The sequence below is a fragment of the Myxocyprinus asiaticus genome, chromosome 39 (assembly GCF_019703515.2).
Source record: "Myxocyprinus asiaticus isolate MX2 ecotype Aquarium Trade chromosome 39, UBuf_Myxa_2, whole genome shotgun sequence".
Taxonomy (NCBI): domain Eukaryota; kingdom Metazoa; phylum Chordata; class Actinopteri; order Cypriniformes; family Catostomidae; genus Myxocyprinus; species Myxocyprinus asiaticus.
The window spans coordinates 12,336,790-12,362,338 of NC_059382.1; the positions used below are offsets into that span (position 1 = coordinate 12,336,790).

Below are 25,549 nucleotides of genomic sequence, written 5' to 3' on the forward strand. Positions count from 1 at the left end.
GTGAAAATGAGATCACAAGAGCCATGTGTTAAGCAAGCACTCAGAAAAACAACTACTACCTAATAATATAATGGGACATTACATATGAAGTTTTAAAAGAATTGTTATGGGCTTTTCACACTTGTTGTTTTTAACCCTGGTTTAACAGTATCCTGTGCTGTCTTGTTCCATATTTCACACTCGGTACATTTACATTTGCAGTTAGACAGTATACATGACACAATGCATAATCATATATTGCAGGTTAAAATTAGGATTGTCAATCGATTAATTTTTTTAAATCAAATTAATTACATGATATGCTGATTAATTAATCGAATTAAACACATTAATATTTTGCTAAGGATATATACTGTATATACAACCCCAATTCCAAAAAAGGTGTGACAGTATGAAAAATGCTAATAAAAACAAATGAGTGATTTGTAATTTATATTCACACTTTGCTATATTGAAAGCACTACAACTACACATTATAAGATGTTTTACCTTGTGAAGTTTTTTTTTTTTTTTTTTTTTTTTTTTTTTAATGTACAGTAATTTCAAATCAGTTGATTGCAACATGCTCCAAAAAAGTTGAGATGGGGCAATTTAAGCTATAACAATTTGGCGAGTTGAAATAAGGTGATGTGAAACAGATGTTAAATAGGTGAGGCAGTTGTGTCATAGTACTGTATACTGTATAAGAAGCCTCCAAAAACAGCCTAGTCCTTCAAGAACCAGGACTGTTCAAGACTTATCAATTTGCCAAGAGATGCTAAAGCAAATAATCCAGCACATTGAGAACAATGTTCCCCAAAGACAAATTGGAAGGATTTGGGCATTTCACCCTCTACAGTGCACAATATAGTTAAAAGATTCAAGGAATCTGGTCAAATCTCGGTGCGCGTGATCTCTGATCCCTCAGACGTCACTGTCTTAATAAATGGCATTCATCTGTAATGGATATCATGAACATGGGCTTGGGATAACTTTAGTAAACCTTTGTTAGTCAACACCACTCGCCGCTGCATCCACAGATGCAAGTTAAGACTTTACAATGCAAAGCAGAAGCCATACATCAACATTGTCCAGAAACGCTGCTGACTTCTCTGGTCTCGGTCTCATCTTGGATGGAAAGTAGAACAGTGTAACTGTGTTTTGTTTTTGGTCCAAAGAGTCCACATTTAAAAATTTTTTTTGAAAAACACAGCCGTTGTGTTATCCTTCCTTAAGAGGAAGAGGATCATCCAAGCTGTTATTAGCGTCAGGTCCAAAAGCCAGTGTCTGTATGAGCCAGGGGTATGTCAGTGCCCATGCCATGGGTAACTTGCACATTTGTGAGAACACCATGAATGCAGACAGACATGTACAACTTCAAACCACATACTGCCCGGATTACAAGTGCATGGCTGTGTGAGCAGAAAGTGTGGGTGCTAGATTGGCCTGCCTGCAGTCCTGACCTGTCTCCAATTGAGAATGTGTGACGCATTATGAAGCACACCATACGGCAACGAAGACCCTGTACAATTGTGCAGCTAAAGACCTACATAATGGATGAATGGGGGGAAATTACTCTTTCTAAACTTAACAAACTTGTGTCTTCAGTGCCCAAATGCTTAAGTGTTATTAGAACAAATGGTGATGTTTCACAGTGGAAAGCACTCGACTGTCCCAACTTTTTTGGAGCGTGTTGCAATCATCTGATTTGAAATTACTGAACTTTTTTTTTTCTTTTACTTTTTTTTTTAACAATGAAATACACAGGTTAAAATATATAATGTGTAGTTGTAGTGCTTTCAATATAGCAAAGGGTGAATATAATTTTTGATTTTATTAGCATTTTTCAAACTGTCCCAACCTTTTCCGAATTGGGGTTGTGTGTGTGTGTGTGTGTGTGTATACCAATTTAGATAATTAAAAAAGCATTACATTTTTGTGGCAGACGAGTAAAACGTTAATTTATACAATACAAAAAATGGCTTTAGAAGACAATAATATTTTTTATTTCCATATCATTGAACATAAGCCTATCATTGGTCTATAGTCCAGAGCAATTAATTTTGCAATTGAATTCCTCAATCTGTTTGAGATACGTTTATTATAAGGACTTTTCTTAGGACTTGTTAATGTACACATGCATCAGACGGATGCTTTTGGAGCATCTCACTTTGGTTGCACTGCATCGTAAATGCAGCGTTTTGGGGTGCTGAGTCAAGTTAAATGTAGTTTGAAACATAGAAAACACGGTTCGAGACCCTGCTTTTGCGCCCTGTCCAGCTGTTCGAATGCTAAAACGTGTTCATATCTTGTGCTGTCTGTGTGGTTTTGTTGCTTGTACAGATATGCGTTGCCTATACAGCTGGAGTTGCACTTACTGCCCCCTGCTGACTAGGAATCACAAAAACTTGAATGTAAACTTGAATTGCTATGATGGTAGGAAAATGGTGAGGGCATGATTAGTTACATAATTTTTTTTTAATACATTATATAATTCATCGCACTAAATTTATGTTTAATCGACTGCTACTTGTAAACCCTGGGTTAATATTCTTACTTGAACATTTACAAGGTTCATTACATATATTTGTACAGCATACTACGAACTTGTCGCCTTTTTTATTAACTTCTTGTCCATCTGTGGATATGTTGCCATGTAAATCCACTCTAGTTGCCCTTAGTCCTCAACATACTATGAAAACCATCCAACCAACAAAGAAAATGCAGGGGAACATTCGTCGTCAGTATTCGACATGTTTAAATGTTTTCATAAGACACTGAAACAAAACACATCATGTGATTCTATGACTACAACGTGCCTGAATATTATATGAGGTAGACACTGAGGCAGTTTATGATTGGTTGTGTGTTGCTAAATAGGTCACCATTACAGCACCACATTGGTTTCACACTGCCTTGTGGCACTGTATTTCAGGGTTCATTTGGAGCAAGGCTCAATAACCCAGGGTTAAATTATGGCACTAGCCCCCTTTTAAAATTGCAAGTGTGAAATGTTGAAAGACATTAACCCAGGGTTAAGCGTAATGTGAAAAGTCTTATAGTTCACTTTGTTATAGTCATGAATGTAAATTTAAAAGAATAGATATGCTGATATAATCTAAATATTAATACAAGATCAACGACATTTTTAAATTACAATGATCACAGTGTCTTGTATCATGAGATAAGTTTTGTCTTTCAATAGCTAGACTTGCTAGACTTGAACGCTCACACTCACAGGATCCAGGCTTTCTCACATGTGACAGCTTTGTACACTGAGACACCTACTGTTTGTTATTTGTATTTACCGAGTTTGCAGCTAGACTCCATGTGACAGTCTGTTGAGCACTTTATACAGTAATGTAAAAAATACACTTTTAGAGTTATCATTTAAAATGTAAGAAATTATGTAAATGTTATATACATCAAGTCAAGTTTTTTTTTTTTTTTTAATAAGATAAATATAGACAACATTTGTGCTTGTAAGGTCATGATTCAGGGGTGTTACATTATTTCTTCCGCAGGCATTGACAAGGAGAATGTTGAAATTCCTCCCACCTCAAGTCTCTCCACCAGCGGGCGAGCACGACATGGGTCAGCCAGCCAGGTACAGAAACAGCGCAGTGCAGGCAGCTTCAAACGGCCAAGCATCAAAAAGATCGTCTGAGAAGATTTGAGGTGTTTCCACTCGCCCTGTGGCGATCGTACTTCTCCACGAATCCTTTGTTTTCTGTCATCCAGTTTAACAAGGTTCCTGCATCAAAGAACCGCTTGAGTTTGTTTTTGAATTAGTTTTTTGTTTTTTTGTTTTGTTAAAAGAAAACCATAAGGATGCCAGTTTAACTAAAGCGTTCCGAAATACCTGCAGAGGAGTTTGAATTATTTCCAGAACATTTATCATTTTGACAAATGTTCTGGGACCAGCCACATTCGAATGCTAGATTTGACGCATCTGCACATTTCTGTCCAATTCAAGCTCCCAAACCATTTGGAAAGTGCACCAGGAGGTGTCCACTCTTCATCTTGCAACTTGCACAAATTGAGATTTTGTCCTCATTGATGTTTGAAGGAAACACATAAATGAGAAACAGATTTAATCAAACACTACATCAAGCAGATGACTAATACTTACTGCGTGGAGACTTTCAACCTCATCGTTCTGGTCTTTTCCATTTAGTCCTGGACCTACTCTTGGGATGGACTCGCAGCCTGTCCATAGACAACCTGATATCCACAGGCTTGAAATCTGGATTGTGATCCAAAGTCATTGCGATCCCAACCAGGTGTATATATGGAAAGAGTATATGTGTACTATACTATTGACTAAAAATGATCACATGTTTTGGGTTCTTATTTTATCCATTGTGTGCCTTTGTCAGGGTTTTCAGCTGTGTATAGTTTGTAAAATAGGCAAGACCTTGCTAAGGGAAAAACAGGTACTAATTATTGAAAACGTGTTGCGGCTTTAACAGATACCATATGTCCATATGTTGCTACAGTGTAAACAGTACCATGTGACCATCCAATACAACAATATCATATTGTTGCATTGAAATTTTCAGTAAATGTAGATAATCCTCTCAAAAAATCACATGAAGAATTTGTTTTGCGATCGTTATTATAATCATCAGAAGTCGTCAAAACAAGATTATAGAAGAGAAACAGATGAGTCTGTTTAGTATTCTGTCTTTTTTTCACCATGGAATTTATGCTTTGTTTACAGTTCGATGATGTACAGTAATGGGGACTGAATTAAAGTGCCATTCAGTGCCATTTCCAAAAACACCCCAATCAAACACAACAAATAAGCATTAAAATTAACATGTTTTAACGTCTCACAGTGGTGCAATATGTTTTGTCTTGTTTTGTTGAACACTATGTGTGTGTACAAATTGCACATCATTGAAGTGTGTTGATCAGAACGTATCTGTGCACACTTTTACCTTCCCCTGTAACCTCACATAAGCAGTGGCACAAGAGTCCGAATCCCTCCACACACTGACATCGTAACATTGCACCAAAGACTAGTCTGAAGTATTGCAAGGGGAAACTGTTGTGAACTCCATTTTTGTATATTTGTTATGTCTGTCTAGTATGTTGTATGCCTTTAAATAATAATTTCTTCCATACAGTTCTCACATAGATTTGTAACAAAGGATTCAATGTTTAACTTTCACCCAAAAACTGGTTCTTGTGAATGAGAGGTGAGAGATACCTTCAGTGCGAAATTAAACAAAAATATGCCATTTAAGTTTAAGATGCTATTAACAGGGCTTCACAATTTATTTAATGCACAATGAAGTGGGTGATTTGTGTGTGCAATATTTGTTTTCTGCATTGGTTGTCTTTACTTGACCAGCTAATCTTGTCAAACCTTAAAGGAAGAAATGGTAGTGTACCTAGTAACAAATTGATTCATGTTTCTCAGTCTCATTTAATATTTAGTTTTAGTTTTTTTGGGAGGGGAAGTGTTGTAAATGTTGTTTGCTCTATGTAAAGATGCTAATTAAAGGGAAATGTGTATTACTAAAAAAGGGTACCTACCAAATGGATGAGGACAGAATATTTTTTGCATACATTTTAGATAGGTTTTTTTTTTTTCCTCCGAAAAAAATTATTGCTTTCACATCTGTGAGAACCAGAGGTATCGGAATTGGGACCAAATCAATGTGTTTTCTGTTTAATTTGCGGATTTATTTGACTTTTTTGTTTGTTTTACAAACTATCTTGTATGTCCAAAAACATGTTTATACTGACTTGTGTACGGTCATTTTAGGGCACTAAATATTACAGTGAATTCTAATCCCACGTTTTGTTACGATCAAACACAAATCTTCAAATGGTATTGAATTGTTTCTTCCTGCTTTATATGTTGTAATGGTGAATTTAACACCAATCCATGTCAAACTTACAGGTGTGTTTCAGCACATATTGAAAGTATGAAGGAATGTCAATGACCCAATTGAGTGTTTGAAATGTACTTTTTTATTTAATTAAATTTTGTTTTACATCCATTACTCTAAATAATTTAAATATAACTTTTGAATTATAGATGCTGCATTGCTAATACCAATCTAAAACTGACCAATCAGATGTGTCCTTAGAATGTCTGATATTTAAATACTTTAAGATGATATTAAAAGGCACAGTCTCAGCTGCTGTGGCAGCAGTTAGATATGACATGTCCCCAAGCCTTTTAAATTGCATATGTGATTATATTGTCTCGCATATTCATCCTAAACAGACTATAAAAATGGTTTAATATTATGTAATTGAAGCTGTGTGTCTAATGCATTTACCACATTTTTAATTGCATTTGTCACCTGTAAATATGTTTGTGTAAAATTGGAAGGTATATAAATACAAGTGTAAATATATGTGATATTGTATTACTTGCTTTTTTTGTAAAGCGGTTAGTTGCTGTACATGTATAACATGGCAATTTAATTATACCAGTGTTCGTAATAAAAGTTTCCTTCAACTATGTTACCATGCTTTCCAATGTGTGGAATCAATTGTTACACTATAGTTCTCAGTAGGCTCTTGGTGTTCAAAAATCCTTAACTGTTTTAAAGTCCAATACCAAAAAAAGATACTTGCATCAGAATTCTACTACCCCAAAGGAGGCCCAAAAGCAACTTGTGGGAAGACCATACATTTTATACAGGATGATGACAATACTTAGTTACTACCATATTATCACCATTTCAGTTTAAGGAGAATCAACTTTAACAGAACACAAAAATAGCAGACTAACTTTGCCAACTTTTAATGACTTGAATAGAGGGGAAAACTGGACTAATGATGTTCAGTAGGTAAGTAGGTGTCATTTAAGGTGTTGCATCCATCAAAATGTGGACAAATAATGCTTAATTATGAAATAAGTAAATTGAGTTGAAAGTTCAAATCATCACAATCTTGATTGCACATGCACATCACCCAGATGTCTATTTGATGTTTGTGTTTACATCTGGAAGATGTATTTTTTGGTTGTTTGCTCAACTGCAATAGGTCTATAAGACGTTTCCTCTCAGATGTCTCAGTTTTGCTATCTGGGATTGGTTTTGTATTGGTAAATTTGCTTGAGAAATCGGCTCTAACCCAGATAGCACACGTATATCTCTGAGATGTCTATTTAGGAGCGTTAAATCTGAAAAGCATTGCACTCTAATTAACATCTGCAAAACATCTGCTGAATATCTTGACATCCAAGAAGAAACATCTTATAGAAGTATGGCAGATGAGCAAACAACCTAAAAAAATAAGTCTGCCAGATGTAAACACATCAAATAGAAGCCTGGGAGTTAGACATGAACAACCACACATTGTGAATGTGTCACTATTTTACTTTTCAAGCCAAATAATCCACAGGGATTATAACTAGAGGCAGACCGATATATCGGTTTAATGATACGGTGCCGTTAGTTGCTTTTTGGAAATATCGTTATCGGCCAAAATCTATGCCGATTGTTTAAAAAAAAAATTTCTTTTATTATTACTCCTTGTTTCTCTGGGGCCTGCACTGGAGGATTCTACAGTATAACAGCAGCCTCTAGAAGTGAAATAAAAACTGGAGGGATTTGTTGTATCTAAATCTTTTATCATTGCCAATATTTAGCCATATTTTTATCCTCACTTCAATGCATATTTAGTTATTTTGATTAGATAATCAAGTGTTCTTAATTGAAGTGAGGGCATGCAAAGAAAAATGCGACTAAACGGAAATGTGCCCCGTCAGCACATACATTGTATCTTCAACTTCATATCTTGTGAATAATAATAAACCTTTCTCATTAAACCTCATCTGTTGATACATATAACCCTTAATCTTGTGAATGTATAGGCAATAAAAAGCTTAATTTGGTTCACTCTAAATATAGATCCTTGTAACAGGGCCAAGTATTCATCTTTTCAGAATATGAGTGCTCAGTGTGTTTTGGGCTTGTTTATAGTTAAAATTCAGTGTTATGCACCAAATCTTAATTTTTTCATGTTATTATTGGAATTTTGGTTGAAAAATAAGATGCATCTGGGATTTAATTCATTTTGGAATATTGTAACCTCTATGTCTGTGCCTGTCATAATAAAGACATTCAAAATACATATATTTTTAACATTCAATAAATTTATTTTAAAAACTTTTGGCCAGTTAATCGGTTATTGGCCTTTCCCACCATCTTAGTTAGCGGTATCTGCAAAATCCACTATTGGTTGACCACTAATTACAACAGTCCCCATAATGACGGACAACAACTACACTAGGGTAATTGAAATAATATGGACACTAATTTTAAAATCTAGAGATTTTGAGAAGAGAAATTAAAGGAAAAGTATATATATACACACACACACACATACACTGGTGGCCAAAAGTTTGGAACAATGCACAGATTTAGTTGTTTCTGAAGAAAATTGGTACTTTAATTCACCAAAGTGGCATTCGACTGATCACAAAGTATAGTTTACTGATGTAAAAACAGCACCATCACTATTGATAAAAGTAACTTTTGTTCAAATCTAGACAAGCCCCATTTTCAGCAGCCATCACTCAAATACCTTATCCTTGAGTAATCATGCTAAACTGCTATCTCTCTATCTCTCTGTGTGTGTGTGTGTGTGTGTGTGTGTGTGTGTATATATATATATATATATATATATATATATATATATATATATATATATATATATATAAATATATAATTCATTCAACATTTTAATCTTTTTTTTTTTTAAATCTCAACCTTCACTTTCACATTGTTTTTGTTGACTCACATTCTTTGTGCATATCACCACCTACTGGGCAGGAAGGAGAATTAATAGTAAAAAAGAACTTTAACCACTGGAGTCATATGGATTACTTTTATAAAATGATTACTTTATGGGATATTTTTAGCAAAATGTTGGTACCCATTCACTTGCATTGTGTGGACCTGCAGAGTTGAAATATTCTTCTAAAAATCTTTGTTTGTGTTCAGCAGAAGAAAGACATACACATCTGGGATGGCATGAGGGTGAGTAAATGATGAGAGAATTTTCATTTTTGGGTGAAATATCCCTTTAGGTGTAACCTGTCACACTGCTTGTCAAGTCATGTCAACAAACCCACAACCATGCAAACTAATCAAAACTGTGATCTTTCAAAATGTGACAAAAGCTTTGCCAGAGTTTAGCAGCTAATGCTGCAAGTCAGAAGTCTTCAACCTTTTCTGGGACAAGGAAACCTTAGTGGATAGATGGAGCACGGAGCAGAGTTTTTCATTTCGAGCCTGGCCTATTATAACATGCATGTAGTACCAAATTAATGTATTTACATACTGTACTGTACTTTATGATGCTTCCATTGCAAAGCCATTCAAATAATCATCATTGACGTACACTTTTTAATCATACACGTGTACATAACATTTGAACATTTAATACATTCCAAATCCAAAAGCTATCTTTTCTAAATCAATCTATCTTGCTATCTAGCAACTCCAAAGCTGAGACCAATGTAATATTGCGAGAGTTTATCCCCTTCCACTGTGTGGAGTTCTCGCGGGATTTGATCAGCTGACGCGTCTCTGTTTTTAGTGTGTGCGTTCGGTCGGTCAACACGTGGGGAGGAGAGACGAGACACACACACTGAGCCGGGGGGGACACGTTTGGTTTTTGCCGGGACCTGAATACGTAACGTTAATATAATACGAGACAGTTCACGGTGGCGGTGCGAAGGACGCATAAACACAGTGAGTATAAACCGTGTGTGTTGTTTTGACTCCATATATTGAATAGCTGAAGCTGATAGCGCAGAGAGGGAGCCCATTTTAGCCGCCTGTCTATCTGCTAATTCATGTTTTATGTTGCCCTCTGTTTCACATCCAAGCTCACTTATACCATCTCGCCGTTCTTGGTGGATTTTTTAAAAGGGATTTTCACCTGTATTGAACCGACAACTTGTGTGTGCCATTGCACCAGTGATGTCCACTACGTAAAGCGCACCGTTACTTAACTAACCATGGCTTCTGAAACGCTTTAGCCACAGTGGCTAACTGGCATATGCTGTGGGTCGCCTCATTTCCACGAGTTTTCAGCCCATCTGGGTGGCAAGTATGTTTTGCACATGCATTAATGTCGACTATTTGGCCAGCCTTTGTCACTTGGGTTTCCATTTGGTTCCAATTCATAGTAATACGTGTGGCCATTTGGAGTCATTATGGTCATTTGGTGACTCAATTAATGTAATTGGAAAATGCAAGACCACTTGAGTTGTTCCAGCTTTGTTCTCTTGTCTTGGCACATATTAAATGTGTCACTGACTAAATCAGCTCGCACCTTCATCCAGCTGAATTATGTACCAACCGGTTTCTGTGAACTCATGGATAATTCAGGGCTGCTCTGAAGGAAGAGGACGACGTGGTGGAGGGTTACCCTCGTGAAATCTGTTTGGCTGAGTGTTTAAAGCCAAGATACTTGTTTGACGGCATAACTAGAGCTTATTGCAGGACGAGGTTGTAATTCATTCAGCGCCTAGGCCTACCACGCGTCATTACGCGCAGTGTAGGTCAACATCACCTCGCTAACTGGTTATTCATGCTCCCCTTTTTAAATCACCCCAATTATGTGCATATTTTAACATGGTCTCATTCGTGCCAGAAGATTAAGACACTCTGTTATAATTTAGCATAGGGTAAATGGACACATAGTCGTTCCTAATAGCGGCAGTGGACAGTTAGCCTGACTGCTAACACACGCAGCATGCATTGCCACCTCGAGGTGGGAGTAGGGCGAAATAAAACCGACATCTGGCGCGAGGTGCATGGTTATTTAACCACGACAAGCACCGTTTATGATCGTGGATTATATGACTGACTTCGCTGCAGCGTTAATGTGCCTTTGCGTGCACTGCTAGCGCATGGCACTCCACTTTTCGGGATCTCCGGTGTACAATTCTCCTCCAACAGCAGACTGCGAAAGAGCACAGTTGGGTTGCGTGTAAAGGGGCCGCTAAGGGTGTCTCGAGACTCACGTTGATGTTCTTTTTAGCCTGGCAAGGCGTCTAAAAAAGCGGGGCTCCTGCGCGAGACGCTGATCAAACTATACGCGTTCGATAGGAACGGCTCATGAGTCCCCTTAAGTTCGCGAGTGAATTGAGTTTTGATTTTGTATTATAAATAGCTCAAATAAGCCGCTTACGGCGAGCCTACGCTCAGTGGGCTTGTGTGTTTAACGTGTTGCGCGGTTGAATTACTACGGTGACCCTCTACGTTATCTACATCTCTCTCAAGGTCGAACGGCCACAGTACAGCACGCGCGCGGTCAGTCCGTGATATGTCAAGAAAGAGCGCTGCTAATTTCACGTGCGTTGATTTAACCTCGTGAAGGTGAACGGCGGACTGATTTCAGGAGGACTTCCCACGTTTCACGCAGCCGCATGTGTCAGAGGGAGACATATGCAAACACTAGACAAGCATGTGACTGTAGGTCGGCCTGGCTCTTTGAAACGCGTTCGAGATACAGAGCTTCTATCTGTGTAGGTATTACTATTATGACTTGCTTAAATTGTACTATTGAATGAAACTGTAATAGTAATCGAAATGGAGGGTTGGTCATGTTAAATGCCATGGTACTAATTTTTTTTAATTTTTTTTTTATGCAAAGTCTGGTTGCACGTACGTGTACTTTCAGTATACTTGCAGTGTACTCACCCAAGAAAGTACTAAGTAGTACTTGGTAACGACATGTACAGTTGAAGTCAGTTTTTCAAACTTCTTCACATTTAATTGTAGAAAACATTCCCTGTCTTAGGTCAGTTAGGATCACTATTTTAAGAATGTGAAATGTCAGAATAATAGTAGAGAGAATGATTTATTTCAGCTTTTATTTCTTTCATCAAATTCCCAGTGGGTCAGAAGTTTACATACACTGTTAGTATCTGGTAGCATTGCCTTTACATTATTTAACTTGGGTCAAATGTACCCTTCCACAAGCTTCTTACAATAAGCTGCTGAAATTTTGGCCAATTCCTCCAGACAGAACTGGTGTAACTGAGTCGGGTTTGTAGGCCTCCTTGCTCGCACACGCTTTTTCAGTTCTGCCCACAAATTTTCTATCAGATTAAGGTCAGGGCTTTGTGATGGCCACTCAAATACCTTGACTTTGTTGTCCTTAAGCCATTTTGCCACAACTTTGGAGCTATGCTTGGGGTCATTGCCCATTTGGAAGAGCCATTTGCGACCGAGCTTTAACTTAATGGCTGATGTCTGAGATGTTGCTTCAATATATCCACATCATTTTCCTCCCTCATGATGCCATCTATTTTGTGAAGTGCACCAGTCCCTCCTGCAGCAAAGCACCCCCACAACATGATGCCGCCACCCCCATGCTTCACGGTTGGGATGGTGATCTTCAGCTTGCATGCCTCACCCTTTTTCCTCCAAACATAACGATGGTCATTATGGCCAAAAAGTAAAATTTTTGTTTCATCAGACCAGAGGACATTTCTCCAAAAAGTAAAATCTCTGTCCCCATGTGCCCTTGCAAACTGTATTCTGGCTTTTTTATGGCGGTTTTGGAGCAGTGGCTTCTTCCTTGCTGAGCAGCCTTTTGGGTTATGTCGGGTTGATATAGGACTCGTTTTACTGTGGATATAGATACTTGTCTACCTGTTTCCTCCAGCATCTTCACAAGGTCCTTTGCTGTTGTTCTGGGATTTATTTTCACTTTTTGCACCAAAATATGTTCATCTCTAGGAGACAGAATGTGTCTCCTTCCTGAACGGAATGATGGCTGCGTGGTCCCATGGTGTTTATACTTGAGTGCTATTGTTTTACAGATGAACGTGGCACCTTCAGGTGTTTGGAAATTGCTCCCAAGGATGAACCAGACTTGTGGAGGTCCACAATGTTTTTGGCTGATTTCTTTTGATTTTCACATGATGTCAAACAAAGAGGCACTGAGTTTAAAATACATCCACAGGTGCACCTCCAATTCAGTACACCTCCTATCAGAAGCTAATTGTCTAAGGTTTGGCATTTCTGGAATTTTCCAAGCTGCTTGAAGGCACAGATAACTTAGTGTATGACATTTCTGACCCACTGGAATTGTGATAATCAATTAAAAGTGAAACAATCCGTCTGTAAACAATTGTTGGAAAAATTACTTGTGTCGTGCACAAAGTCGATGTCCTAAATGACTTGCCTAAACTATAGTTTTCTAATATTAAATCTGTGGAGTGTTTAAAAAATGAATTTTAATGACTTCAACCTAAGTGTATGTAAACTTCTGACTTCAACTGTATTTAATATGGGTTTCGTTTAGGGCTGGGGTAAGGTTTAGGGTTAGTACCTAGTAATTTCTGTAGTTGTTGTAATATTGCACGTAAATGAAAACCAGTACTGTAAAATAAAGTGCTACCCAAAGTCTTCTGAAGCCTGAAAAACCTAAATGTCTATCACTTACTAAACTATTCCATGATAGTACTTTTAAGTACCTTGGTACTTTGTAAATACTATGGTAGATGTCAGAAAAATCATAGTAATACCATGATGAATTTTAAATAGTTTTGGAAATTTAAGTTTTATCAGGGTACCGAAGACTTTCTTGTGGGAAATAATCTGAACATCACAATCTTAGTTCCCTACTAATTTAAATCTGTGCCTAAAGCAAACATCTGCTGTGATTTTACGGTTTATCACATGTAGTTTGAGGATAATTGGCTTTGGTGTACCTTTTAATACAAATGATTTACAAACTGCAAAGAAAGTGTTTTCTTAACAGAAAATATCTTCAGTTTGTAAAATGTGGCATAAATTGCGACTTTAACAGCATTTTCTGCTGTTAAAATTATTTTTCATAGATGTGCATTGAAATGTTGTAAGATCTAATTTCTGTTGGGCTTATAACCACAGCTGAGCTGTACCGTAATTAGCCTAACACGTCACAATATTCATGTCTCTTCAAATCCAATGCCATTCATAAGACTACCAGTTTTCTGTTTTTTTTAGTTTCTAAATATGAAACAAAAACTATGACATAAGTATCAGCTTCTAAGGAAATCACCCTTTGTGACTTTCACATTTGATGTGCTTATTTCAAAACATATTTTTGTGCATTCAGAATCCAACTCTCATTTTTCCTCCCCAGAGGCACAGCTTCATATTTGTCATTACGTACTAGTCTGCTTTCATTGTAAGTCACGGTGGCAGTCTGACTTTTGAAATGTTGGATGAAAGCTGAAGAGAAATGGAAACCCCTTTATCTGTGGTAACTATGTACAGGAGTAAATGGGAGGGGCTTGTCTGTGATGTATTCCTCCTCCTCAAGAGGCTAGTTTATTCTGTGCCCATGATGGAAAGGCATGCATGGATGTCCTTTTTTAACTTGGAACGGATGCCCCTCCCAGCCAATGATCAGCGAGGCAGACATGGCACGTACAGTGCTGTAAAAAAAAATAGTTACCCCCTTCCTGATTTCTTCTATTTTTGTGTTTTTCATGCTAAATTGCTTTAGATCTTCAAAAGAGATATAACATACAACAAAGGCAACCTGAGTAAACACAAAATACAGTTTTCAAAAATACACTACTGGTCAAAAGTTTAGGGTAAACTTTTTTTTTTTTTTTTTTTTTCCACATTTTAGAATAATGAAGTCATCACAACTATGGAATGATAGAAATGGAACTATGGGAATTATGTTTTGACTATAAAAATCCAAAATAAGTAAACTGTTATATTTTAGCATCTTCAAAGTAGTCACCCTTTGCCTAGAATTTGCAAACATGTACTCTTGACATTTTCTCAACCAACTTCTTGAGGTATCACCCTGGGATGCTTTTTAAACAGTATTGAAGGAGTTCCCATCTATGCCTGCCACTTATTGGCTGCTTTTCTTTATTATTTGGTCAAAGTCATCCATTTAAAAAAAAAAAAAAAAAATTAATAAAATTTTAGTTTTGTAATGAAATTAATTAATATATTGGCACAATTATATTTTTGTCTACAAAACTCTTTTGAAACATTTAAGGATACGCCTTCAGATCAAAAGGTTTTTAAGATCATGAGAAACATTTCAGCCAAGTGACCCCAAAATTTTGAACGGCAGTGTATAGATTTTTTTTATTGAGGCAAAAACGTTATCCAACACCTGTATCACCCATGTGAAAAACTAACTGCCCCCTTAAACTTAATAGCTGGCTGTGTCACCTTTAGCAGCAACAACTGCAACCAAACGCTTCCGATAACTGGAGATCAGTCTTTCACAACGCTGTGGTGGACTTTTGGCCCACTCTTCTTTGCAGAACTGCTTTAATTCAGCCTTATTGGAGGGTTTTCGATGCCACAGCATCTCAATCGGGTTCAAGTCAGGACTTTTACTAGGCCACTCCAAAACTTTAATTTTGCTTCTTTTGAGCCATTCAGAGGTGGAATTACTCCTATGCTTTGGATCATTGTGTTGCTGCATAATCGAGTTGCACTTGATCTTCAACTCACGGATTGATGACCGGATGTTCTCCTTTAGGATTTTCTGATAGAGAGCAGAATTCCCTCAATGTTTCCCTCAATTATTGCAAGTTGCCCTGGCCCTGAAGCAGCAAAGCATCCCCAAACCATCACGCTACCACCACCATGCTTGATCGTAGGTGTGATGTTCTTTTTATGGAATTTTGTGTTTGATTTACACCAGATGTAACAGGACTCCTGTCTTTCAAACAGTTCCTCTTTCGACTCATCAGTACACAGAACATTCTCCCAAAAGCTTTGAGGATCATCACGGTGTGTTTTGGCAAAATTCAGATTAGCGTTAATGTTCTTCTGCCTCGCCACTCTTCCATGGATGGCATTTTTTGCCATCTTCATTGATGCGAGAGCGGCCTGCATTTCCTTGGATGTTGTGCTTGGCTTTTTTGTGACTTCCTGGATGAGTTGTTGCTGTGCTCTTGGAGGAATTTTGGAAGGTCGGCCACTTGTGGGAAGGTTCACTATGTGCCAAGTTTTCTCCATTTGGAGATAATGGCTCTCACTGTGGTTCTTTGGAGTCCCAGAGCCTTTAAAATAGCTTTGTAACCCTTCCCAGACTGATGTATTTCAATCACATTTGTTTCTCATTTCTGGAATTCTTTCAACCTTGGTATAGTGTGCTACTGGGTGAGGCATTTTAGCCAACTTTATGCTGCTGACAAAGTTCTATTTAGGTGTTGATTTGATTGAACAAGGCTGGCAGTAATCAGGCCTGGGTGTGTCTAGTCCAGCTGAACTCCATTATGAATGCAGTTTCATAGATTTGGGGATTTAGTATCTAAGGGGGCAAATTCTTTTTCACATAGGCCCAGTTGGTATTGGATAACTTTTTTTTTCTTCAATAAATAACATTTATCTTTTAAAAACTGTATTTTGTGTTTACTCGGATTGCCTTTGTTTTTATGTTAGATTTTGTTTGAATTTTTTTAAATTTAGTATGAGATAGACACAACAGAGCCCGACCAATATGGGATTTTTGAGACTGATTTTAGAGGGGGGAAATTCACCGATTAACGATATTGTGGCCAATATAGTTAATTTGAGCTGGAATGAAAACAGACATTTTCTATGTGGATTGTGCACCAATTTTGCACCAATATGACTATGCAAAGGTACTCAGAAGGCTGCTTTCTTAACATTTTTTATCAAAGCATATTTGACATTATTATTATACATTGTCAACAAATTCTAGAAATGAACACTGAGAAAATAAAGAATAAATAAAAATACAATTAATAGCTTAAAACATCAGTACTGTATGTTCAGTATCAGTCAGTTGCTGACCATTTAAATAAAGAATAAATTAAAATTATAGCTAAATGTAACTAGGTTAAAATGGGAGAGGCAGCAGCAGGAACCGGCTGAATGGTCAAAATATTTAATGAAACAAAAAGACACAACACAAACGCACACACAGCAGCTCCGTGTGGCGCTCTCTCTCGAACTGCCGCATCCTGCTGCACTTATCCCTCTACTCGGCTGATTAGCACAATTGGGCTAGCCCCGCCCTCCTCGTCACATTAAAAAAAAAAAAAAAAAGGTTTAGTATCAGGCAATGGCTGACCATTAAAATAAAGAATAAATAAAAATATCTAAATAAAAATCAGTACTGTATGTTTAGTATCAGTCAATGGCTGACCATTTAAATAAAGGATAAATAAAATAGCTAAAGAAACATCAGTAGTACTGTTTAGTATCAGTCAAATGCTGACTATTTTAATACTGCCAGTTAATTATTGGCAGGTTGTAAAACAAGAAGCATTTACACCTGCCGAGTCAAGAGATAAACTGTGACAGTGGTGTTACAATGTATTCTGCTATACAAGTTCAGGGGAAAATTTCAACGGTGGAATACCAGACTTTTAAATATTACATTTTGTAAATGTATGGTTGAAGGGGGTACCAAACTGCGAATCCTGAACAAAACAGTTTGGTGAATACATGTTTACTCATTAGCTTCCACTCAGCTGACAAGGTATGAAAGTAGCTACGTGGTTAGCTAGTTAGCTATAAGCTCGTTGTCACAGAGTAAAAGATGGATGTTGTTTATTTACTTTCCAGCATTGCGTCTCACCAACTAGGTAACAACATGGCGTGAATCAACACTCAACTGACACAGTCCACCACCGCACAATTGTCTGCTGAGCTGCAAAAAGATGCTCTGCTTACCTTTCCATCTGCTACGTTACTGACTGCACTGACAAACTATAGCTGGCTAATGGCAAACAGATGTGATAAACATGAGTGACATGGTTGTCAGGGACGGGGTTAACGTTATTAGTTATTGAAAAGGGAATATGATGGGTCATTGTTTATTAACTTTACAGTGTGTATTTCACAAACTAGTTAACAACTTGCCTTGAAGACATCACTTAACTCTGCACTGTCTGCAGAGCCACCGTCAGCTCAGCTCTGTAAACAGTGGAGTCGGAGCATGCTCTGCTGGACAAACTAAGTTATGACACCAATTCTAAATCACCCTAAGCATTGTTTTCTGCATTATATGTTATGAAAAAAAGTTTTCATATCTGCGCATATCGGAAAACATATACGCCGATGCGATATATCTGTGAAAGGCTAATATCGGCCAACTGATAAATCGGTCTGGCATTAATACATAAAAACAGAAGAAATCGGGGGCAAATAATTTTTCACAGCACTGTAGCTCTCAGCAGTCTCTGAGGTTGAATGTCAGCTAGGGCTTAAACGATCAGTCGACATTATCGACAACGTCAACAATAAAAAATTGTCCACAAAAAATTTCATTGACGAATAGTCGTTTGGTCAAATTTAATGTAACACATGATCAGATATGAAACTAATGATGGCACGTTTGAGAGGAGCACTGCATCTTGTGCCTGATTGAGGAGAGAAAAAAGTCCAGACGCACTCCAAACTTTCCAAATAGCTTCAGGTGATGTAGATCGCTAAATATGGGGAAATTATACAAAATGACTAAATACAGAAGCACTCTCGTTGTGGAATAAGCTGAGCCGGAGCCGCCGTTCCACTGAAGCAAAACTTGCATGTCAGAGCGTAAAGGAAACACCCCGCCATTATATCTTTAATGCGTCCTTTATTAAAGTTCTAATAACAGGGAAGCAGGTCATGTAAATAAGTACAAACTCAGAAACTGGCATATCTCTGTGCGGTCAGCGCCACTTCTCTGAGTCGCATGAAGTGACCTGATCTTAGGGGGGGAGACTGAAACTGCACCCGGCTGATGTACACACTGGGGCGGGCATGCTCGTCCCTCGCACACGCTTGCTCCAGTTAGATTGTAACGTAATGGCTCGCCACAAAGTGAATCATAATACATGAGTTGCGGTGTGTATCTTATCGAGAAGAAAATCAGCGATATGCAGCTCTTGAAGAGAGAGTTTGTTTTTTGAGAGTTAAAGATGGATTCCAAGTTGTTTTGGCTTGTTTTCTAATATGAATATCTATAAAAAAATTATGAAGTACATTTACTTTAGTAGCTATACTGCAGAAGAAAAATTTGTTGTCCGAGACTGAGAAATTTGTTTGTTTAATTCAGTGAATGTCATTTAGAGGTATTTTTAAGATGATTTTGTCCTCTTTATTGTTAGTAAGCATGTTTATTACAACCTTTTAAGTCAAGGTACAAGCTGAATAGTCGGTTAAGAGCAAATGATTAATCGTTGCAATAATTGCCCGAATAGTCTAATAATCGTTAGTTACAGCCTGATGTCAGCCATGTGATATTGTCCCCGATGTTTCAGAATGGCTGCCCAGAACACTCCCCTTTCTCATTTAAAGCAGCCACACCAAAAGTGCAACAAACAATGTGATATATCATTCATGATGTCAGACAAGTTAAGCTGTTCATTTTTTTTTATGATATTCCCTTTTTTATGATTGTATGTCTGTTTTGTCCTGCCAGGCTACATTAGCTGTTTTCATATTTTTATTTCATGCCGTGTAATTATCATTGTGCAAAGTTTTATGGAAATGTTTAAAATGGCAGTTGTTTTCTAAATGTTACAGAGACTTGTGAACAAGACAAAGGAATGCATGTTGACCAGGGTGTAATTTCCCCATGATGAGAATGAGTCACCCATTCTTTCCTTTCTTCCATAGTGACTGTCCCAAAGGAAACACTTCTCTACCCAGAAATAAAACCTTATGCAACACCACCACTGCTGTAACTGACAAATGGTTAATTTACTTACTACATGGCTCTCTGAGTTATTTCATTTTGATTGGTCAATTGCAGCACTCTTTGCTCAAATATTTTTGTATAATGACTTTTAATCTGTTTAATTGACTTGTCACAGACAACTATCTTCCTAAATACCTGTACTGTACTCGTCACTATGCAGTCTTTTTCTTTCCACAAAATGATTTCAACTTTTTTTAATTAATATTTCATGACCATTTATTTATTTGGGAAGGTGCCTTGTTATAAATTAGCTAATGTACAGTCGGCCAGGCATTGAGTGACTTTACATTCACAACAATATGCTGATAACTTCCAAAAGTCAGCTTATTCAAAAAATCATGGGAATATTCTCAGATTTTTCTGCCAAAACGTAAGCAGGCATGCACACTACTCTTGGCCAGTAAGTATGCCAGTAAAGGTGTTTACACTTTAAATCTATGTGTGCTTATCGGTTTATGCTAAAAACCATTTATGATAAAAATAAGGTTTATGACCTTACCCTGAAAGCATTTTGTTGGTTTAAGCATAATCTGTGTAGGGTCATGCATGTAAATATACTAGCTGTTGCAAAATAAGACACTTCTGGGCAATGCAAGGCTCTAAACTGTCTGGTTTTATTTTGCCATGTCACCTGCAGACTCTACATTGTCCCTTAAATCACCTTTTTTGACACTGCGTACGATAGACGGAAGTCATTCTTTTCAAACAGAGATTCATACGGGGGCTGCGTGGGGTTTTGACCATCTCCAGATGAGACTTTTTAATTCCTATTTGACCTTCGGCTGCGTTGCAATATTTCAGCTATTATTATGCAACTAGACTGTATGTGACCACCTGACTGGAAGCGATATATTCATGCAAAAATTGCAGCGCAAAGTGAGAAATATCTTGTCCTAAAATGTAAACTTTAATTTGGATATATGAATGCAGTAATCAGGAATGATTATTTACATTGCAAATATTTCACAAAAAGCTTTTGAAATGACAGTAAATGTGTGATTTAAATGTGTAGATGTGTAATTTATTTCTGCATATGCAAAACCTACACAATCATATTAATTTATTCTTCCTATTCGCTGATTTATGGTTATTGCTGTTAATTATAATTACTATTAAAATTAATAAATAATTTTAGTAATAATAAATACAGATTTAATATTTATCATGAATTTAATTGAATTTATCCATCTGCTCAACAAAATCAGACACCGTAATGTCATTGAGGTAAACCTATGGTAGCTTCTCCCTTAATGAATAAAATCCATTATGAAAAATTCATTGAAAATTGCATACAATCTTCCAACTAAGTGAAAAGGCAGGAATGTATAAATATAACAATTCTTTATACAATAATGTATTAAATCAAATCCAAAAAATAAAACAAAATAGGGAATAATTATAATTATATGAAATAATGACAATGAATCAATAACCAAAAGTATCATTAAGTTTAATTGCACCTTCAGTTGAAGACAGAAGTTTACATACACCTTAGCCAAATACATTTAAACTCAGTTTTTCACAATTCCTGACATTTAATCGTAGAAAACATTCCCTGTCTTAGGTCAGTTAGGATCACTATTTTATTTTAAGAATGTGAAATATCAGAATAATAGTAGAGAGAATGATTTATTTCAGCTTTTCTTTCATCACATTCCCGGTGGGCCAGAAGTTTACATACACTCTGTTAGTATTTGGTTGCATTGCCTTTAAACAGTTTTACTTGGGTCAAACGTTTTGGGTAGCCTTCCATAGCTTCTCACAATAAGTTGTTGAAATTTTGGCCCATTTCTCCAGACAGAACTGGTGTAACTGAGTCAGGTTTGTAGACCTCCTTGCTCGCACATGCTTTTTCAGTTCTGCCCACAAATTTTCAGGCCACTCCTATACCTTGACTTTGTTGTCCTTAAGCCATTTTGCCACAACTTTGGAGGTATGCTTGGGGTAATTGTCCATTTGGAAGACCCATTTGTGACCGAGCTTTAACTTCCTGGCTGATGTCTTGAGATGTTGCTTCAATATCCACATAATTTTCCTTCCTCATGATCTATTTTTTTTTTAAGTGCACCAATCCCTCCTGCAGCAAAGCGCCCCCACAACATGATGCTGCCACCCCCATGCTTCACGATTGGGATGGTGTTTTTGTTTCATCAGACTAGAGAACATTTCTCCAAAAAGTAAGATCTTTGTCCCCATGTGCACTTGCAAACTGCAGTCTGGCTTTTTATGGCAGTTTTGAAGCAGTGGTTTCTTCCTTGTTGAGCAGCCTTTCAGGTTATGTCAATGTAGGATTTGTTTTACTGTGGATATTTATACTTGTCTACCTGTTTCCTCCAGCATCTTCACAAGGTCCTTTGGTGTTGTTCTGGGATTGATTTGCACTTCGCACCAAACTACGTTCACCTCTAAGGAAAAGAATGTGGAGTCACGTAGCGCCATGCGGGGATCGGATGTGTGAACAGCTCACTTTGCTTGTTTTAACACTTTTAATGACATAAACCGGTGAGATTCGATACACACTGTTCCATAACTGTTCTAGGAGTACAATGTCAAAGAATTCAAAATGCTTGGGCTCTGGAGACATTAAAAGACACTTATGTGCTCAAGCTGACACCCACGAGCAGGTCCCGAGCCTGGGAGTCGATTTAGTCGGAGAGGTGCAGGAAACGCGGCGAGATATGCGGAACATGTCGGCAGTGCTGACGAAGATAGTTGCTGACTTGGAGGATCTTTCTGTGATACGTCGATCGATCACTGCCATGGAGGCAAAGTTCACTGAGGTGGTTACAAGAGTGGGGGATGTTGAGAAACGGACCAATTATCTGGAGTCATCGAAGAGGGAATTATCTACTAATCCGCTAGCGACCAAGGTGGATTTGGAGCATGTCTGGGAAAAGTTGGAGGACATGGAGAATTGTAGCCGGCTGAATAACGTCCGTATAGTTGGAATTCCTGAGGCCGAAGAGGGTAAGGATATGGTGAAATATCTGGATGGGCTCCTTCTGAATTTGCCCGACATGACATAAGGCCATAAGCTGGAAATCGAGTGAGCTCACGGCGATCTGCGGAGGGAGACAGGCCCGATCAATTCTGGCCAAATTTCTGAGATCATCCAATAAAGATCTTGTGTTACGCAAGGCTAGGAGTAAAGGAAGGCTTTCTAGTAAAAACCACAGCATTTTCTTTTTCCCAAACTTTGCGAATTCGACAAGAGAAACGTGATCGATTCAAGGAATGCAAGAAACTTTTATATCAACGGAAGTTCGCTTTTGCCCTGATATTCCCGGCCAAATTGAGAACAGATGCTAAGGATGGCTGTAAAACATTCACATGCCCACAGCAAGCGATGTCCTTCATAAAGTCAATGGAGTGAGTAAGTCATCTTGCTGTACTTACGTTGCAGCTGAGTGGACCAGCTCACTGAACATTTACTTGACTGTTCGAGGAAACGGAGCAGGTTTTTTTTTTTTTTTTTTTTTGCTGGTTCCGCCTAGCGGCTGGAGTTTATTTTGTAGAGTAACACACCTTCAGGACAGTTTTATGGATGAATCTACATGCTCATTGTACTTATTCCTCCTATTGGCTGTAGTTTGTTTTGAGTATTTCTCACAAGACATTGGAGTGATTAAGTCATTTGTTGCACTCACGTTGCAACCGAGTGGACCGGCTCACTGAACAGTCGCATGTCTGTTTGGGGAATCTGTGTGCTCTTCTTGTGCTGGTTCTGCCTAGAGGCTGGAGTTCATTATGTAAAGTAACACACCTTCAGGACAGTTTTATGGATGAATCTATACGCTCTGTTTATTCCACCTATTGGCTGGAGTTTGTTTTATAGATTGTTTTTTGCCATGTAATTCTGTCTCACAAAATTTGTATAGAAACACCGGACTCGAGTAATCCAATGGCAAAGTTGTCGCAGGGGTTCTCTTAGGTGTGCATGGACTGTTTGAGTTCGGAGGGATGGACACCAGTTGGCGCTGTCGTGAGCGGGGTTAATGCACACATTTTTCTTTTGTCTGTTTGTTTGGTTCTGGGGGATGTTCGAGTTTTGATGGGTGCACTAATGTTGGAATGTGGTCTTTTATAATCTTGTTTTTGACACACAATCTATTTTTTTCTTATGTCAAAATGTAAAATGTTAATATGAGTGGTTTGTCTCTCTCCACGTGGAATGTGAATGGGTTGGGGCACCCCATAAAAAGAAGGAAGGTTATTTTTCATCTTAAGCATAGGAAATATGATAGTGTTTCTTCAAGAAATGCATCTTTCCCCACAGGAAGCTGAAAAATTTGGGAAGATATGGGGTGGACATGTTTTCTTTAGTGCTGGCTCAAGTAAGAGCAGGGGAGTCATTACACTAAGTGAACATCTACAATTCAAATGTCTCAAACAGATTAAAGATAAATTAGGAAGAGTCATTATGCGCATAAAGTTGATAATCGGGGCTTTTTTTATATAGATCTTGAAGGGATGTTGCAAGCCGCTGGCACCCCTCATGATATAATTTTGGGAGGAGACTTTAATCTTTTGATGGACTCAGTCCTTGACCATAGTGAAGCAAAAGTGTGCAAGCCCCTAGAGCAACATTGATGCTTCACAGGATGTTTAAAAATCTTGGTCTTGCAGATATTTGGAGACTTTTGAACCCATCTGGGAGGGACACATTTTTTTTCATCAGTCCATAAGATTTACTCGAGTAGAGATATATATATATATATATATATAAAAACGCACATTTTATATATATATCTCATCATTTCATCAGTTGCTGATTGCTCAATTGGAAACATTTTAGTCTCAGATCACACCCTGGTGTGTTTAGAGCTGGTGCCAAATCTGGAGAAAAAGAAATCATATAGTTGGTGCTTTAATGTATCCCTTTTGCAAAATCCTGAATTCCAACATATGATAAAGGCTGAAATCAATGTCTATATGGAGACCAACTGGTCCTCAGGATCCTCTTTGGGCGTGGCTTGGGAGGCACTTAAGGTGGTTCTTAGGGGCCGGATCGTACAGTATGCCGCATTCACCAAAAAATCCAAAGCACAGGAACACGTGGAATTGGAAGGGAATATTAAAAGTGCCAAGGCAGAGCTGAAGCACCAAATGTCGTCTAATGGCCTCAGAGAATTGACCCGATTGAAATACAGATGTAATACTATTTTGTTGCGGAAGGTGGAGTTTTGGCTATTCAGGGCAAGACAGTCTTACTTTGAGTCGGGGGACAAGGCAGGAAAACTTCTGGCTAGATATATAAAACGGAGTCTTTATCTACCATTCCCTCAGTGAAATCTGCTGGTGGTGAAATATTTACCTCAGCCATTGATATTAATATTGCTTTTAAAGAATTCTATCTTTATCTATAGTTCCATGACTTTGTCTACAGATGAGGATATTAGAAACTTTGTGGAACCATTAGAACTTCCTAAACTGATGACCAGAACATGTGAGCGGAGCGGTGATAATTCCACCCGAGCAGAGAGCGCCTTTTTAAGATTCCACTCCGCTCTCTCAGGCCACTCAGTGCCACTCGCTCAACCCAGAATGCGCTTAGTGATATGCTGGTTTGGGAATCTGCGATTATGGTTATGGAGCTCAAACATTGTTTTAGTGAAGTTGCAAATAAGGTTGCAGCGGTATACTGGTTTCACGGTATGAAAATTGACGGTTTTCATACCATGTACATTTGCTTATCTAAGGTATTGAGAAAAAAATGCAACCGGATGGAGAATCTCACCTGCGCTTGCACATCTCCTTTCCTCCTTGACTGCCTGTCAGACTCATCAACTTGCACCACACACACACATGCAATGGAGAAATTGTCAGAGAGTCTGCGGATATTGGCGGTCTGACATAAGTGAGTGTGTGCGAGTTAAAGCAGTGTTTCTCA

At 37.9% G+C, this 25,549-nt stretch overlaps 2 protein-coding genes across 8 annotated transcripts in view; both read left to right on the plus strand.

The window, feature by feature from the left end:
- LOC127430221 (neurofibromin-like) overlaps positions 1–6,468 on the plus strand; it is a 174,288-nt gene extending 167,820 nt beyond the window's left edge. For all 3 annotated transcript variants that reach the window (XM_051679820.1, XM_051679821.1, XM_051679826.1), the window contains one exon: positions 3,504–6,468. In XM_051679820.1, the coding sequence (XP_051535780.1) occupies positions 3,504–3,646 (143 nt within the window). In that variant the 3' untranslated portion in view covers positions 3,647–6,468. The remainder of the gene's footprint in view (positions 1–3,503) is intronic.
- Positions 6,469–9,567: 3,099 nt separating this feature from the next.
- LOC127430223 (A-kinase anchor protein 1, mitochondrial-like) overlaps positions 9,568–25,549 on the plus strand; it is a 38,453-nt gene continuing 22,471 nt past the window's right edge. Inside the window, exons 1-3 of one of the 5 annotated variants that reach the window (XM_051679837.1) lie at positions 9,568–9,707; positions 21,723–21,836; positions 21,997–23,028. The gene's annotated coding sequence lies outside the window, so the exon portion shown is untranslated. Of the gene's footprint in view, positions 9,708–11,404; positions 11,492–21,722; positions 21,837–21,996; positions 23,029–25,549 lie in introns of those variants that run through there. The other 4 variants (XM_051679840.1, XM_051679838.1, XM_051679841.1 and 1 more) reach the window with 4 other exon arrangements.